This window comes from Myxocyprinus asiaticus, chromosome 14 (genome assembly GCF_019703515.2).
Source record: "Myxocyprinus asiaticus isolate MX2 ecotype Aquarium Trade chromosome 14, UBuf_Myxa_2, whole genome shotgun sequence".
Lineage (NCBI taxonomy): Eukaryota > Metazoa > Chordata > Actinopteri > Cypriniformes > Catostomidae > Myxocyprinus > Myxocyprinus asiaticus.
In genome coordinates this window covers 25870098-25889350 of record NC_059357.1, presented here as the reverse complement: position 1 = coordinate 25889350, position 19253 = coordinate 25870098, and the positions used below count along the sequence as shown (strand labels likewise).

Sequence of the window (19253 nt, the reverse complement as noted above, 5' to 3'; positions counted from 1 at the left end):
GTTTTGTTGTGTCAACGCGACTGCTACGGGAAGTGACGTCACTGCGTCCTCTGGATTATTCAACTGATGGAGCTTCTGTTGCAGCACAGCTATTCAGAGAGTAAATGGTAGATTCGGGGTCAGCAGAGCTAGGAGGGAGTCGCTCTCAAAATCCGACTTCATCCTTTTTTAAACAAACGATTTTTAGGGTAAAACTTACTGGAGCATAAAGTTTACACTTCACTCTTTTTATCGAGCCTAGTATTTTGATAGTTACCAATTCGGAATGTTTGAAAACAACTGGTGAAAATTAGAGAGCTACTGTGAAGGGAATTAGCAAGCTAGCAAGCTGTATATGGGGATTCTGGCTGGGAGAGACAGAAGAATAGACGGATAACAAAGGACACATTTTCGTTGGTTTCTTGGCTTTTACCGTACATATATAATTTAAATAAGTCCTGTTCAAGCTAGCCTTATTGCTAGCTTTGTTATTTAGTCGTTTATCATGGAGTTGAGAGTAGGAAACCGATACAGACTGGGAAGGAAGATTGGCTCTGGATCCTTTGGTGACATTTATTTGGGTAAGTAGTCGTTCGTTTTTATTTCGTTTATTGATAGAGTCAGTACTAACTGTCCGTAAGTGAAAGATGCTACACATCATATTTTGTTTTGAAACGTCAAATAGATTCCTCACGTCCCTCAGTTGAAACAACCAGTCAGCTGTTATTGAAGCGCGCGCCCCCTTCCCATAAACACCACAGTTTTTATATTTGGTACAACAGGTATTAGACCCATTTTTAGTGAGAAAATAATATAAAGAATATTACTTAATAAAAAAACACAACCAGCCTGGTTTCATTTACTACAATTACAGTTTTTGCTTGTTATATATTATAGATTAATGTTGTAATCTGCTAAACTGCTGTTATAAGCATTTGTGTTTCAAACTAACATCGAAGAGATTTGCTACTAGACCAGTTTCAGACATAATACACTTCTATAGTAGTTCCCTATCAGTAACTGCACAGTTCTGTGTTTTGCTGGCTGTCTTGTCAGCTGCATTTTAATGTATTCGGATGCTTGCTATAAGCAGTTAAAATCTTGTGTTGGAGGATTCAGTAATCTCATATTTGAAATGTGTAGGCTGCCTTTTAGATGAGTAATGTGAAGTGTACATGTCCAAATAAATCCTGTCAAAGACGGTCTGAAGAGGAGTTGAGCCTGCATTATGTCTAAAATTGGTAATATGTAATTTTGCCCCTTGTATTTACATTCGGTGTCCTTGTTATTGACAGGACACGTTCTGTGGAGAATAGCCTATTAATATCTAGCGTAACAAACTTTTCTTACAGGAAGGTTTCGATGTAATACCTGACCTTTGACTGATGGTCAGGCACAGAATGAACGTGCCTTGGGCAAACTCAAGAGGAAGTGAAGTTCTACCTCATCAAAACACTTTGAGTTTGTATTGCATACTGTTGCTTGTGTGACCAGATCTTTGCAAGCACTTGCCTGATGTTATTCTGCAGAGCTGTTCCTACATGTTGGCTGTAGTTTAGTGCAAAGCAAGCAAACGTTTTTAATTTTAAGGACCTTTTCAAGAGGACCGTTATGCTTTATCTTAACTTGCTGGCAAGTTCCCTTTGCGTGCAAGTTTCAACTTAACATCTACAGGGTCTTGTGAAAGGCGCAGATGATGTAATGTTTGTTTTCGACATTGCTTTTGGGGGCCTTAGGGGCAGCTGCCTAAAATGCAACTTTCTAATATGTCAGCAGGATGAAGATTTTAAACGTTGCCAGTATGTCCGGGGTATAGGACCAATCGTTGTGATGTTTGGTAACTTTATGAAGCGTTTATAGATTGACTCATGATGCAAAGTTTAACAACTCAGTTTGTTATATAGAATGCATAAGACACAATGGTACTTTGTGGTTTTGTGAGCTTTGCGCTCTTGCGCAACCCTTCACCGTGTCTTTTTTCGTTTTGCAGTTGGAGTAGTGTGCTGTGATCTCATCGCTGGCCTGTTCTGTTTATGATACATTCTCAGCAGTACTTTGGTGGAGAAATGCTCCACGCCTCCTCTCTGTACTTCTCTCCAGCACAGTTTAAAAACAACCATTAGTTCCAAAGCAAAGATCCTAAATCTGAATTGATTAACTGCCCTGTGTGTTCTTGCAAAGTTACCCAACGCATTTGCAGAAGTCTGTTGATGTTTCCAAACAAAGTGGGAAAAAAGTTGATCAGCTGGTTTTTGTGTGGCTGTTTACATAAAACACTTTTGTTTCTGTTTGCTGCAGAAGTGCACAATCTCAGCTGCCATCACGCCTCAACTCTGCACGCTAGTGTTGGGTTACAGATCTTATACGTGTTGTTTGGGATTAATTGTCATCAATACAACCCCATTGTGTGAATTACAATGTGCCTAAATGTTGTTATGCAACAGTGGTGATTCAGCTGGTATACTGAAAACAGCCGCGTCCATGTACTCTGTAAGGGGCTTATGTAAAGACTCCCAATATCCCCACACCTGGGGAGGCAGAGCCTGATGAGCTCCAGCTGGGGCTAAAGGGGGCCAGGCTGACCTGATCAACAACACATGCTCTCTCCACCAAGCCTCTTAAAATGTACAGCGCTGGCCTGCATACGTGCACCAGATCTGGGTAAATTGTACTCTGAGCTATCATGAAAACACAGGATATCTGGTTGAGTATCTTGTAGCTTGTTAATTTGTTGAACTTTTTCATAGAGTTAGTCCAAGAACATTTTTGATTGTCTTTTGCCTGCATGGATCTGAGGTGAAGCCAGATCAGCACAGTGACCCAATCAATGAGACTACAAATACCCACTTTATCACCATCGGGCCAAACGATTTTTGAGCATGGTGAGGAATGCTTCCAGTAGCATTTCTACTTGAGCACGGTTAGGCTCGGCACGAATATGAACTTTGTAATAGTCTTTGTAAAACACATTCTCAAATGCTGTTTCACAGATCTAATTATTTTTCCTGTGTTGCCAAAGATTTAGTGGGATATATCGAAGGGCTGGTGCCTTTTTAAGTAGGCAATAGGCGTTATTTTTTGTAATTAACATTTTTTTATTGATTCAAAAAGAAAGCACAACAGAGAAAAACACAACATATACACACCGAATCAACATTTAACTTTTAACACTCATTAACATCCCTCCCCAAACACCAACCCCACCCTACCCCAAAGAACACCCCTGTGGTCACATAAAATAATACACACACACAAACAATAAAAATAAATAAAATATATAATAAATATACATAATTAAACTAAACATCTCCCTCCTCATCCCTTCCTCTAGAGTCCTCCAAAACTTCCTGAAAAATAAGTCCTCCAGCCCCAGCCTTCCATCTATCATCCTCTCATAAGTTGCCACCCTCCCCATCTCCGCACACCACTCTGGAAGTGGTGGCGCTCTGTCTGACTTCCATCGCCTTAAAATAATTTGTCTACCGATCATCACGCTAGTCAGAACCCAATTTTTAATATATTTGCCACCTGAATTTATAACTTCCCCATTGCCCAAAATGCAAAGTCTGGGGCAAAGTAAAATTTGAGTGTCCAGAATGTCACGCAAGTAATTCTGATTCTTTAACCAAAAATCTTGGATCTTAACGCAACCCCAAAAAACATGGACTATGTCTCCAACTTCTGATTAGCATCGCCAGCATGTGGGTATGTCTTTATGACCAAGCCTGTATAATCTAGAGGGGGTCCAATAAAATCTTTGTAAAATCTTAAATTGCATAAGGCGAACCCTTGCATCTCTAGATGCAGACTTGACATTTTTCAGAATCTTAGTCCACACTCCATCCTCCAATACCAAATTCAAATCTTTCTCCCATAATTTCTTAATAGAAGTTAAGGCTCCATCCCCCATATTCTGAATTAACAGGGAGTAGTACACTGATGCCTCATGACCTTTTCCAAAAGCCGCAGTCACCTCTCCCAAAGCATCTGCCTCCACAGGGGGGTGTGTGCTACTCCCAAAAATAGTACAAAGCAGGTGGCGCAATTGTAAATACCTATAAAACTGAGGTCTGGGGATCCCAAAATGTTGGACCAAGTTTTCAAACGATCTCAACACTCCACTTTCATATAGGTCACCGAGTGTAGCAACCCCCCTCACAATCCACTCTGGCCAGCAGAAAGGGGACTTGCCAATACACAGTCTTGGGTTCTGCCATATGCTCAAGGCAAGATTTAAATAAGTGTTCAATTTAAACAATCTGGACACTTTAGTCCATACCGAGTGTAAATGCGAAATAACGGGGTGTAACTTAACTTTTCCAATTAGTTTGATAGAGATGCTTTGTAACGGCGAAATAGGGGCAAGAGCTGCCAGCAATAGGCGTTATTAATGTCATAGCCATGAACCATGAAAGTTGCTTTCAAGGCTGTAAGTCCACTCTGCAGCCAGGTTGGTAACGCTTCCAGGCAGCTTTTTTCTGTGGATACCAGCAACATAAAAGTACTGCTTCTGTCTACTTGAATGGGAATAGACAGAAATCTCCAAAGTGGTTGGTCAAGATTACAATCCAATAACATTGTTCAAATCAGCAGTAAAATCTGACAACAATAGTATCATGAATTGTGCTTCTTTAGCTAAAAACTGTTTTTTTCAGACTGATCCAGCTAATGCGTGTTCTCGAATTAAATGACAGGTGATGTCTGTATCTTAAAGGTAATTGGCTCTTTTAACTGTAAGGCGGGACTTCCTTTTCTACATCCACCATATAGAGCTGTTCAGCTGTGATGTCAATTTGTAGACAAAACTGGAAGGCTAATTCACCATGGATTCCCTCGGGAATTTCCTATGGGGGTTTTAAAAATCATGAGTTAAATAATGTCTGTGGTAAACATTACTTGATGATATGTTTTGTTCTACAACATAAATTATACACTTTCATATGGCAAACATGAATTTTGAAGCTGTGTTTAAAAAAAAAAAAAAAATAAAAAATTATGTAATTCAGTACGGCTTCAAAAATCAAGTTTTATGCATGAAAGTGTGTAATTTATGTTGTAGAACAAAATGTCCATGTATCGTCAAGTAATGTTTACCACAGACCTTTTTTTACTCATAAATTGAAAAACCCCATTATAAAAACCCATAGAAAAATTCAGAGGGAACCCATGGTGAATTCTCTTCTGGGTTTTTGGACTACAACCTGAACAGCTCTGTTGGGTGTTCCAATTTTTCCCATTTATTTTTCTGGTCTGTCTCGTGCTAAACAGTCTCTGGTCTCAATCAGCTCTCTAGCTCAGTAGTCACAAGGGCCATCTACATTGACCCGTCTACACGATAGTGTCTTTAATACACCAATGTTGTTAATGGTGTTTAAATGTTTGACCTTGTAATTGTGTTGTGTGAGTCATCAGTGTCCCAATGTTCAGTGGATTAACACCCTTATAATAAAGTATAATAATAATTAATAATATATAATAAAAATATATATAAAAGTCTATTTTTGATTTGATTGTTTATTACAGTGGTGTCAAATCTATAAATTCCATTTGTTTGACTTTGTGTAACTAAACAGGTACTACAGGACCCACACTGTTTCCACATACTATTCTCTTGTACTAGTGATGCATATTTAGTAGAGGTGAAAATCGGCAGTTTCATCACTATACCATCTTGTATCGATCCGATGTTTGCCGATACCTCAAAGTCTGCCGCGTTGCGATTTTGATTCAGGGGCCTGCTATAGATATTACGATATTATGCGCCTATTTTACACAATCAGTAACATTTATTATCTCACAAATGAAACCAAAATATAATTTGAATATTTTATTGAGCTCTATGAAAATTGTAAATCCAGTATCCAGATTGGGACATCCACAACAATATAAGGTACTTCAGTTATTGAAAAAAAAATTATACAGAAAAAAAATGTAAAAAATAAAGTCACATACACAAGTGATCATCAATCGTTTGATGATATCTCATTGTCTTGTGGAATGAGGTAAACACTACAGTGTTTATACAGTACAATTTGTCATCTCTACAACAATCGAGCAAGTCTTTCAGTCCAAAATACTCACATACCCACAACTTGTTTCTGACAGGAGAGTATGTGATATTCGTGTTTTTTCTTGGCTACAACTTTCACAGTTGTATAGAAAATTCTGTTACATTTTACTGTGATAATTGTTAGTAAGGATGTTTATGTGTAGATTTGAATAGTCTTGTAATTGATGCTGGTGTTGGACGGGTGCTTTTTCTTTCCCGTTCAGAATATTGTGGCTGTTTAGCCGTTTGAATTGGTTGAATTGCTCCGTAGAACTTTAAAATAGAAAAGTCTAATGTAGAATTCAAATAATCGCATGCGCCACAATATCAAGGGAAGCCCGATTTAATTGCATGATCATAAGCGCTTTTCTGTTACCGGAGCTTGCAGCCCTGTTGACAGGCACACACGGATGGAGCAGAGCGTAACTTCATGCTTGAATCACTCCGCACACATCCGTGTCCCATATGAGAAGCATATTTGCGCTTATAAAACGAGATGAATATTATAAGGTTGCTGCATTGCATGACGGAAATGCGTACGGACGTGGCTGGCATTAGTGTCAAAATAAAGGTGCATCTTTAAAAAAAAAAAAGAAAATCATCTGTTTACGTGTTGTATTGATGAAATCGCATTGTTGAATATTTGATCGATGCATCGATCCAGATCGATGGACCGTTACATCCCTAATATTTAGCAAATCTCTCGTTTATGAATTAAATTTTGAAACTAAACGCAAGTATCCATCTGTCTACACACTGCACAAACCATCAAACTTGCATCATGCAAAAATGTTTTTTATAGTAAATGCACATGATTGAGATGAGTGCAACCAATTTGTTCTCCAGACAGGCACAGGCCTAACCCTCATTCCCTCTGGAGAGATCCGGCTCTGGAGTGAGCGATGGGGGTTGAGAAGCAAGCCAGCTGCCTGCATTTGGGGGGGGGAGGGGGTTTGGTGTCTGAGTTTGATTGATCTCCAAGATTGCATCATGGAAGGCTTCCCCAGGAATAGGGATGTGACGGTTTTATGTTATACCTCGGTTGTAAAACAGATGGTTTTCATACAGTTAACATCTCATTCACGGTATTGTATGAATGGAAAGTCAGGTTTTTTTTCTGAACTTTTCTTAAATCCAAATCAGTTCAATTAAGTCATATAAACTTGACGTGATAAAATAAATCTCTAAATTGCGACTTCCTCAGTTTACTTGGAGGTCTTTTTTAGTTTAAGTTTAGCTATAACTAAATATGAAAGCAATGCACCTTAATACTGTGATACCACAAATAGTGGTCGACCGATATGGGTTTTTTTTAATGGCTGATGCCGATATCCAGAGAGAAGGGTGGCCGACAGGCCGATACAATGCCGATATATCACACAATTTAATATAGTAAATAACAAACATAAAATTGCTAAATAAAAAAAAAAATAACAAACTTATTTAGCACTATATTTACTCAATTTTACACAAAACTTTAACCTTGTAAAAAATAATCTAAAAAAATAATATTGTATTTTAAATGGTAGATAGCAGTTTTTTTATTTCTGTTTAGTCATCAAATTTTAGTAATTTATTTGCACCTGAAGTAATTGTTAATTTTAGGAAGAAGAAAATAGCAGTACACACAGTAGTCCAGCAACCATGGATGGTATGTCCGCATTTTCTCAAAAAAGACAGAATCAAACCCATTGTACATACAGTGCATAGTGAATAAGATATTTACTTATGGCACACGTGAAGCACTTTTACTTTGAAGTTGCACTCACGTGCTCGTGCTGATCCAGTGCGAGCAGCAATCTCCTGACAGTTTAAATGGCCTGCATAGCCTACTTGGATTGACATGGTCTGACCGTCATGATTTGTGAATGAGAGGAACTTTTGATCCTGATCCTGAAGTTTTTGATTCTGGCTGATAGAATACGTGCTTCAGAGGAAGATATTAGATGAGCGCTCGACAGGAAGAAAACGCTGGACTTTTGTGAGGTTTGTGAATTACATCTGTTTAAACGAGTTATCTGCATATTTGCAAATGGTATGTAATAGAAGTTTTATTGATATTTGCCTTTTATCATTAGAAAAGTTAAAAGTGACTGGGAACTGTTGAGGAGAGGCTGATAGAATACGTGCTTTAGAGGTAAATAAATGAGCACTCCACAGGATGCTGGATCTGCTCAAGTTTTGTGAGGTTTGTTTATTACATCTGTTTAAACGAGATATAAGCATATTTGCAGACGTATATGATATTCGTTTTATTGATATTTGCCTTTTTATCATTAGACAAGACAGTTAAAAGTTACAGGGAACTGTTGAGGAAAGAGAGGGAGAATGAAACAGGCGAGTTCTTTAACGTTATGAGCTCAAATGCGTCTGCCGTGGTTAATTTATGCGGTCCATATTAATGAGACTGTTGCACACCGGTTTATAATTGTAGTAACACGATGGCACGTAATAACAAAACCAATCGTGACTGGTCATTTACGTGTCTTGCTTCACATGCAAGCAGGTGATTTTCAGCGCCTTCAAGAAACAAATCGGCCAAATGGAAAATTTATCGGCCGATGCTGATAATTAAAAAAATCAGAATATCAGCCAAATTATCGTCCTCGGTGATATATCAGTCGACCACTAACCACAACACCGTGGTATTTTCTTGTGACAGTTATCATACTATGAAAATCTCACGTTTACACCCCTACCCAGGAAATGGAATTTTTATCTTAAGGAAAAAATTAGCATACATTTGTATGAACCAGTCTAAAATGGGCCAGTGAGTACTTTTTTTGGAGTAAAAAAGGAATTGGTTGTCAAATGCACTTTTAGGGCATTTTCACACCTGGCTTGTTTGGAGCATTTGTTTCGGAACCTGGTGCGTTTTCTTCCTTAGTTCGGTTATTTTTGGCATATATAAACATGAGAATTACATTTATATCCACACCAAAACAGTCGCTCCGAGACCACCTTTACAAGTTAGTCTTGCTCCGGTTCCAAATTATTAAAATAAAAGTTGTTAAGGTAATTTTACGACGATCGCTTCTCTTTTTTGGATAGCGGCAGAACAGACACGGGAAGAACGGTGTTAGCAACTTTTTAGCAGATATGAACCATCTTTATGTGGATTCATTCTTTCTGCTGTTTGTATGTGTCTGTTTGTGTGTGCGTGCAAGAGAGAGGGAGAGCGAGATCTCTGTGATCGTAAGAACAGGCACTTTTCAATGCAGAAATAATGCAAAAGTATCTAATGATGGATAAAAGTCGTGTCCATCTGAGCAAAGGATAAATATTTATTTGCAGTGTAACCTCTGACTGGAATGCACATTCTGTAACATGCTGCAACGTTTTGCATAACCGTGACATAAACAATACTCAAATTTGCACCGGTTGACACATTTTTTTCAGGTATATTGATGTATGGGCTAAATCCCTGAACAATGCAAAAACATTCTGACCAGCGGACAGTTTGCTCACATGTGACTTTTATTTTCACAGTTTTTGGTCCGTTTTGAAATGTTGCCTTGTAAAAGCGAACCGAACCTAGAAGAAAATGCAACATTGTAAAAATTTTAGCCGCTGTTTTGGAACAATCAAACAAGTTACAGATCTGAAAATGCCCTTAAGCTCAAGAGACCTAACTGGCTGTGTGTGATGTGTGTTGGATATGCAGTTACTAGATGGACACCATAAGCATTATAATCATTCCTTTGCTATTGAATTGCATGCATATATGCAGCTTAGTTAAGGATTTGCTCCTGTGGATGTAGTGAAAGGATGTGTCTCAACATGCCCTGTGTGTTGTCAGTATAGGGGAGAAAGAACAGTCTCTCTGTTAAATGTGCCCAGGCAAAACAAATTCCACTGAACATATCTTGAGTATCTTCACTGTAATCTATAGGTTTTCACCGAGAGTTGTGGTGCAACACGTTCATAGAGGCAAGAATGGATAAAAATCAACAGAAGACATCTTATGCTCAATGTAAAGCGTACACCTTAGACTTAACAATGTCGGATAAAGCGAGCACATTTAAGTAATTGTAGATTTGGTAATTACATTTATATAGAAGAAAATGACTAAATGGATCCTTGTTTGTTTGCATGGGCCACTGGCTGTCTGAAAACATGGACTTGGATTGTTGAGAAGTCTGATCAGGTGTCTGGGCTTCACTCATGCTCATTATGCTAATATGCCTAGAGTGTATCTGATTTGTAGCTGTTTCTGTTTCCCATTGAATGCGCTCGTAATGCGAGGCTAAAAAAGGCAGGGCAATCAAGCCATGCAGCCTGCCCTCACTGGAGTGTGACAGGAAAATCTTGCCATCCCCAACAATGGACTATGTTCAATTTAGGTGGAATGGGACTGGTGTGAGCTGCCATGAACACTCACAAACAGCAGTAAACCAGGCAAGGACTTTTTAAATAATCCCAATCTCAGGCCACAAAGGGATTTGCTCAGACTTTGACTTTTGAGGGTGTTGTTACTTGTACAATAGTAAAAGTAGAGATTTATTGGCTGATAAAAGCAATTATCTGCACATCGACCAAAAAACACCTGATGATCAGGGCCAATTATTTCCTGTAAAACGCCTACAACCCGTGCTGTGTTTAAAAAAAAAATCTATTTTGTGGAATTGCTTTTAAATTCGGTGACAATGACTGCAGAGTTGCAATTGAATGCTTTGCACTTCTAGAATTACCCAAGGTGGAACTACTGTTAAAATGTTTAACACAACCAAAGTCCCTTTCAACGCAAGTTATTCCACTCAGCCACCATCTTGGGAAAGCACCCGGGCAGCTATTTTCTATGGATACAAGCTGCATAAGAGTGCAGCTCCTATCTACTTGAATGGGGAAAGACCGAAATCTGCTAAACGGCTGGTTTTAGCCAAGTTTACAAACAAAGAACATATTTCAAATCAGCACAGTAAAATATGACAACAGTGGTATCATAAATTGTGCTTCTTTAGCTCCGATCACAGCAAAAAAATAAAGGCTATTTAAGTCTCTGACATAATTTGATTATTCATTAGGGCTGCTCCCGACCAAAGATTTTCCTAGTCGACTAGTAGTCGTTAATTTAAGCCATTAGTCGACTAGTTGTTGCACATTTATGATATTAATTTAATTACTTAAATATATAGTTCCAGGGCTGAGAAATAATCTTATAAGTAACATTGCTAACGCTGTTCTACATTACAGAGAAATACTAAACCGTAATAATGAGCCTTCAAAATATACATTTTACAAGCGCGTGCACGAAGCGAGCCGGCAAAAACGGTAATGATTTTGAATGTGTCGGAAAAACCAGCAAGGAGACAGACTGTCTGAACATTTTGTGAATTTATAAAGAGAGATGCACATTTGGGTTGTGCCGACAGACGATGATCTCGGGGATCGATGATGGTCAGAGTGATCGCCAATAGCTGATGCCTTTGACGATGTCAAGACGATATTTGGCTCGTTTTCCCATTAATCTATTAAATAATAATTATTATTAGATTATTATTATTATCAAATTAATATTACAAATAATTTGCCCGTAGAGACAGACACGTGCCTGCATGTTTAGACGGACACTTGCCTGATGGTAAATGGAAAGGTGGTTACTTATATAATTCTTTTATCACTTTATTATTTATTTATTTGCTTTTTCATTTCGTTTGGAGATTTTAATTTAGAAATGTATTTGATTTAAGTTTTTAGTTTTTTAAATAAAGTAATTTAATTTTCAATGCAAAATTACTAAAGCAAGAATATTCACCAATCCCTCAGCCCTGGGTTTGCCGATGTAATTGGATATCGCAAGATATCGTGAAGGAGTGAACAAACCGAATTTATTCACACACATGATGTATTTTCCCAGACAACGAAATACTCGACCGGTTGAGAATGCACAGATGAAGTAGGTTCTTTGCCTGAGAGATGTTGTCCTTCAGAACTGTTGTAAAGCCATCTTTCAAAAACACATTTAAATGCACATATTTTTTTCCAGTTTCATTTGAAATTTTAGTTAAAATAAATAAAAAATAAAGTTCAAAGTTTGAAATCAAGGTGTCTTGCTTTGTGTAGGCTTAACCCTAACCCTGCTTAATGAAAATTACCCCATAGTAACCTAGCGTTCAACCAGCAGTAATACCTGTGTTTGTCAGTTGGTTGTTCGCAGTTTTTTTTTTTTTCCTGCGACCATTTTTTGCAAAAATACAAAAGTAAATACAGAAACACTTTTGTTGTGGAATAAGCGGAGCCGGAGCTGCCGCTCTGCTGAAGAGGAACTTGCGTGTCGAGCGTCTTTAAAGGAAACACCCCGGCATTACGTGTTAAATGCTGTCATATTTAATACGTTATAGCTTTAATAAAGTTCAAATAATACAGAAGCAGATCATGTAAATAACTACAAACTCCAAAACTGACATTTATCTGTGCGGTCGGTGCCTCTTCTAGGAGTTGCGTGAAGTGTCCCTATCTGAGGGGGAGTGACTGAAACTGAACCCAGCTGAGGCACATTCTGGCATGGGGACGCTCGTTTCTCAAACGCATGCTTAATGCAGCTAGATTATAACGTGATGGCTTGCGACTTATTGAATCATAATGTATGTGTCACTGTGCATTTCTTATCGTGAAGAAAATTGGCAATACGCAGCTTTATTAATAAGAGAGAGGTTTTTTTTTTGTGTGTGAGTTAAAGATGGATTGAAGTGAACAGAAAGTTGAGAGAGGTAGTCTTCACCCCATTATACACTGCAAAAACATTTTTTGATTTAATTTTGGCTTGTTTTCCAATATAAATATCTAAAACTCCTTTAAAACTCCATACATTTACTTTAGGAACTATACTGCAGAAGAGCATTTTTTTAATTGAGAATGTTGAATATAATATTAAAAATACAAATATTTTAAAATATCTAAAAATCCTTTAAAAAAAAGATGCATTCACCTGAGAAGCAGCATATAATATGTTTAGACTTGCTTTTAGAGAATAGATCTTGAAAATAAGTATATTTTGTCTTTACTGCACTCGCAGAAGTGTAACAAAGTGAAAAAATACACTTATATACAAAGTAAACTTATATTTAAGATACATTCTCTTAAATCAAGTCTAAATATCTTATATGTTGCTTCTTAAGCACATGTATCTTGCTTTAAGGATTTTTAGACAATTTTAAATGGAAAACCAGACAAAAACATTTGATAACAATAGGATTTTTTGCAGTGAATTTCTTTACTAAATTAAACTTAATAAAAATTATTTTTTCCCTTTAATTCAGTGAATGTCATTTAGAGGTATTTTTAAAAGATGATTTTGTCCTCTTTATTGTTAGTAAGCACATTTAATACAAAGTCGGGCACAAGCTGAATAATCGGTTAAGAGCTAATGATTAATCTTTGCAATAATAGCTGAATTGTCGAATAATCGTTCTAATAATCGTTAGATTAATTGATTATCAAAATAATCGTTAGTTGCAGCCCTATTGTATACCACTCTTTCATGTGGCAGTGCCCACAGGGTGTTTTCAGGAACTGTGGGAAAACCACTACAGCTGTGATTGAAAAGGGTCATGGTCACCACAGAGACTTTTATTCTACATAGTAGTTGCCCTTATGTTTACCATTGTTCTTCCATTGTTTTAACAGAGGCATTTGTAATTAGGCCTGTCACGATAACTACTTTTGTTGGATGATATAGTGTCCCAGAAATAATTACGATAAATGATATTATTGTTATTTTAAGACCATTTTATGCCACTGATATAATGATAATATAATAGCATAATAATGCAAGTACACCCTTTCAAAGAGCAATGAACTTTTAATTCTTAAGAATATTCAGACATTGGAATCGGAATGGCAAACAAAATAAAAAAATAAAGTCGGGAAGGCCCCTCTCCATCTCCAACTGCAGTTTTTGTTCCCAGCTCTGAAAGCAATGCAGAACACAGTGTAGAAAGACGATAAATCATTACTCACCCTCAAGCCTGTATAAATTTCTCTCTTCTGAGGAACACAAAATTAGATTTTTGGCAGAATGTTAGTCACAGTCACATTCACGGTCACTGCATCTTTTTTTTTCTCCATAAAATAAGTGAATTGAGACTGAAACTAACATTCTCACTAACATCTCCTTTTGAGTTCAATAGAAAGAAAGTCAGACCGGTTTGGAACAACATAAAGGTGAGTAATGATGACAGAATTTTTGGTAACACTTAGATAATGCATTAGCTATCATGAAATAACAATGAACAATATTTTACAGCATTTATCAATCTTAATGTTAGTTACTAAAAATACAATTGCTCATTGTTAGTTCATAGTGCATGAACTAACGTTAACATATACAACTTTTTATTTTAATGTATGAAAATGTATTAATATACTCAATGTTGGAATTAACATTAACCAAGATTAATAAATTATATAAAAGTTGTTATTGTTAGTTCAGGTTAACTGATGTAGTTAAATAACATTAACAAATGGAACCTTTCTGTAAAGTGTTACCCAATTTTCATTTTTGGGTAAATCATCTCTTTGAGAGTACAAGTCAGTTCTCACCAGTTGCATTAAAAACAGCTATTTAATATTGACAAAATGCATTGAAAATATAACAGATATAATCCTGAGAGAACCTTGCTGCTAAATCAGTTGTTGTATATTCAAAACAGATATGTATATTAAAGATAGATAATGTTTTCATTGTGTGTAATTTATTAATGTTATAGTGATAATATTATAATGTATGTTGTTATATACTTATTAAAATTGACTGATTCACATGGCAGAGAAAATACCTCGGATACATACATTAGATGGAGCTTTAGAAAGATGAGAGATGTAACGGGTGCATAAGTCTTTAAGTGTTTCTCTTCACTCTACAGGTGGTATTTTACACAAAGCATTTTTGCTATTTCTGCCTTTCTTGCTGTTTTATGAGGGAGCGCCACAATGTGACGAGACAAAATTAGATCTCTCAGATGTTACGCGCTTGCGATGAAGAAAGCTTTGTTGATTATAAAGAGGAGCAATAGTTGTTTCGCATCGCTCGCTTATAGAGACGTGGTACTACACCATTTGCATGTCCAATTAACAGGTTTATACCCTTTATATACTGAATGTAAAATCTAAAGTTCAGTAGATACACGCACTGCTCGCACTCACAAGCTGCTGAACATTGCACCACGAGTGAAGGCGAGAGGGAGAGAGGGCGACACGATAGAGGGAATTCCCCACATTTTGAAAGTGAAACATGCGGGAATGATAAAAATTGTGCTCAATCCTGCAATCCCGTGCTGTTGAGCTAACATTCGTTATTGAGATTTTAATCAGGCTACTTGTCCTGTCAGGCAAGTAAAATTCTCTTTAACTTGCCCGTTAAAAAAATTCCACTTGTCCCAGACACGCGGACGAGCATTAATGTCAAGTCACGTAATCTTCACCTGCCGCTGTCCACTGTGTTTGTGGAGGAGCTTCCTGAGCCCCACCTCCGACAAAAAAGAGCAGACAGAAGCAGCTCAACTGGATAAAATGTTGGTGACATTCATTCTTATGTAAACAAACATGCATGTAAACACAATGGGCAATATCGAGGTCATGTCCATATATCGTATGATAAGTCGATAACGTAATTATCGTGACAGGCCTATTTGTAATGCCATAATCACAGATGACCATGGATGGTTCAGTGGTTAGGTAGTTAGTCTTTCTTAAAAAATAAACTGTATTTGTTATGGAAAAAAAAAACCTGTCACCGGAGCTCGCATATCGAGGAAAGCCTGGATGATGTGCACACCTGCATGCTCCAGAGATATAGTAGGTTCGAGCAGAGTGCATCACTTGCGCGAGTGATTCTAAGGTGGATCACACGACATGCACGCGAAACCAGGTTTCAATCACCCCGCACACATCGGTGTTCCACATGAGAAGCAGCCATATTTAGCGATTATAAAACGCCATAAGCGAGATAAATAACAAAAAAATTTGTGGCGGCCACCATAGCAACATTTTGTGCCATCAAAGCAAATTTTATGTTATTCATTTAAATTTGCAATGAAGGAAAAACCCTGTCTTGCTTTCTTTTTTCCATGAACCATGGCAGGTAAGGGCTTGTATCAGGCTTTGTAGGGTAGGTTCTGTGAAGCTGGTGCTACTTGTACCTCATAGCATTTTTTCAAAATGGAAATAAATCATGGTAATTCAGGAGATGGAACTTTGCAGTGGCTGGAAGTACATACACAGTGCATGTATGGAAGAGTTTTAACAGCTCGAGAACTGGTAAAACTGTACATATTATACCGAGTCTATATGCAATTTGGAACAAAAGGCAACTATCTCTGGGATAGAGGTTCCTTTTTTATTCCAATAAACTTCAGTTTATTTGGGTCGTGGGGTTTCCGATTTTCTCCACGCTCCGATGATGTCATAGGATTATCACATTTTTCCTCCATATCATGCAGCCCTAGTTACTTAATATAAAGCATTCTTTTGAATTTTTTTTTTTTATACAAACTATACAACCATCTATGGACACATTGGAGAATAAATCGCCATTGGCTAGTACATTTTTGTTTTTACTTGCCAGACTTTTGACAACATGTAAGCGTAATGCAACTGAAAACTAAAGATATTAAAGAGGCCCTTTTGTACTTTTTTAGGATTTTACCTTTCCTTTAGTGTGTAACAGCTCTTTGTGCATGTAAAAGTTCTGCAAAGTTACAAAGCACAAAGTCCACGCAAAAGGGAGTTATTCTCTCCCACAGACAAAACTGCTCAAGAACTACACGAAACGGCTGGATTGTAGTCCATCCATTTCTTCCATAAAGTATCTACGTCACTATGTAAAACATTTGCATAATGCCTGCCTAAGGGCTACTTTGGCCCGCCCTCAAACAAATGTAGTTATAGCCGAGGCCAGGATGAGTTGGGTTAGTGTTGTCGCCATGTCGAGAAGACGCTGTTTTCTTCACTGCAAATGCAAAATCTCTTTGTTTGGACTTCCAAAGGCAGAGGAATTCAAGTATCAGTAATACATATTTTTTTACTACTGTTCCTCAGCAGTACAACCACAACCAATGCCGGATTTTCAAGTCGGTTACTCCTGAAAAATGGTGCAGTTCCCACTTTGTTGTTACAGTCTGGCGCTTCAGGATCACAACCTGCAAATATACTTGATTATTTGTGGATTTATCTGCTACCAAGAGTTCAAATGTGGAGTTTGTGTTGTAGGAACGGTGTACACCCAGTGCACAGCTGTAGGCCTCTGCTAACCTGCTAGCTAATGTTATTGTGTTGTAATAGATTTGCTAATCAGCTGCAGGCCCACTTTTACCTACAGTTGTGTAGAATTATGCAGATTGTTTGTCATTCTTACGATCATGAATAGTGATCAAGTGTGGAGATGGATTTATTTTTATAAATGGTCATTTTACGTCTGCAATCCGCAGTAGTGCTCAGCTAACTTTTTATGTTATTGTTTTGGTAAGGGTTTACTGTTCAGCTGTGGGCCAGCTTTTACCTAAAACTGTGTAACAAAATGGTCGATCTCAAGAGTCTTACATAATTATAGAGTTAAAAGCTGTAATGTTATGGCTGCTATCGGTAGTCCATGGCTAACTTGCTCACTCTAATACACCCGGTAATGTCCAACCGGAAGTAAGCCTCTGTTCTCCATTCAAATCTCGGGCGAAAAAGTTCAGCTACACCCATTCCAGCAAAAGATGACTAACTTAGATGCACTATGTGTCTTTACTTGAAGCTTTATTAGGTTCACAATAATCAGCAGTGTACTTGTAAGAAAGCTACTAAATCAAAACTTACCACTGTGAAACATCCTGCACAAGTCGTGCTTGCGAAGGTGGTTCGTGTTGATCAGCTTGTTCGTCCAAACTTTCATTATTGGACTTGTTAAAAAAAAGCTGATTTTTGGTTGCTATCAGCGTATCGGTTTGCATGTAAACGCACTGTGATTACAACTGTCAGTCGTTTGTTTTTGTATAGCTCTGTTGTGAACACAAAGCATAATAGGTTTAAATATTTTAATGATTAAATATTCATTGGCTGCCAAAAGTTTGGAATAATGTACATATTTTGCTGTTTCGGATGGAAATTGATGCTTTAATTCACCAAAGTGGCATTCAGCTGATCACAAAGTATAGTCAGGACATTACTGATGTAAAAAACAGCACCATCACTATTTGAAAAAGTCATTTTTGATCAAATCTAGACAGGCCCCATTTCCAGCAGCCATCACTCCAACATCCTTGAGTAATCATGCTAAATTGCTAATTTGGTACTAGAAAATCACTTGCCAAAATATCAAACACAGTTGAAAGCTATTTGGTTCATTAAATGAAGCTTAACATTGTCTTTGTGTTTGTTTTTGAGTTGCACAGTATGCAATAGACTGGCATGTTTTAAGGTCAATATTAGGTAAACAATGGCAAAAAAAGAAACAGCTTTCTCTAGAAACTCATCAGTCAATCATTGTTTTGAGGAAGATTTCATACAAAGGTGTACACTACAGTCTTCAAAGACAAAGGACAACTGGCTCTAACAAGGACAGAAAGAGATGTGGAAGGCCAGATGTACAACTAAACAAGAGGATAAGTACATCAGAGTCTCTAGTTTGAGAAATAGACGTCTCACATGTCCTCAGCTGACAGCTTCATTGAATTCTACCCACTCAACACCAGTTTCATGTACAACAGTAAAGAGAAGACTCAGGGCTGCAGGCCTTATAGGAAGAATTGCAAAGAAAAAGACACTTTAGAAACAAACGATCTCTGGTTCGGTCCAAGCAATCGAACCAAGTGTGAAAGCACCCTAACATTGCATTTAAAGACGTCCACTCTGTTTTTGCTTAAACTTTTCCGCAGAATGTTTTAACAACATTCTTCATTTTACATCATGGCAACAGACCAGTGTAACGCACCTGTTGGATGACTATTGGAAGGTTAAAAGAGTTGCAAAACTTGAGTTTGTAGATTTGAATTTGAGAACTTGTACGATAAATGTTTGAACACTTAAGTCAATACATATAATGTGAGTAAAGTGAATTGTTTGACTCCATATTCCATATAATGTGTGTCCAAATATGAGATCCACATGCTCCATTTTCATTTCATAGTGTCACTTAATATCCTTTGTTATTTAGTCAGTTGTTGATCAAAAGGTGAAAAGAAACATTAATAATTGCATTAATTTAACATTAATAAAGGTGCAATCATACATTATGACACTAACT

General features: G+C 37.4%; 1 protein-coding gene across 3 annotated transcripts in view; it reads left to right on the top strand.

Annotated features, from left to right (window-relative positions):
- Positions 1 to 76: 76 nt before the first annotated feature.
- The window catches only part of LOC127451755 (casein kinase I-like), a 40793-nt gene continuing 21616 nt past the window's right edge, over positions 77 to 19253 (top strand). For 2 of the 3 annotated variants that reach the window (XM_051716679.1, XM_051716681.1), the window contains exon 1: positions 77 to 560. In XM_051716679.1, coding sequence (XP_051572639.1) covers positions 485 to 560 — 76 coding nt within the window. In that variant the 5' untranslated portion in view covers positions 77 to 484. Of the gene's footprint in view, positions 561 to 1331; positions 1441 to 19253 lie in introns of all 3 variants that reach the window. The other variant, XM_051716680.1, reaches the window with a different exon arrangement.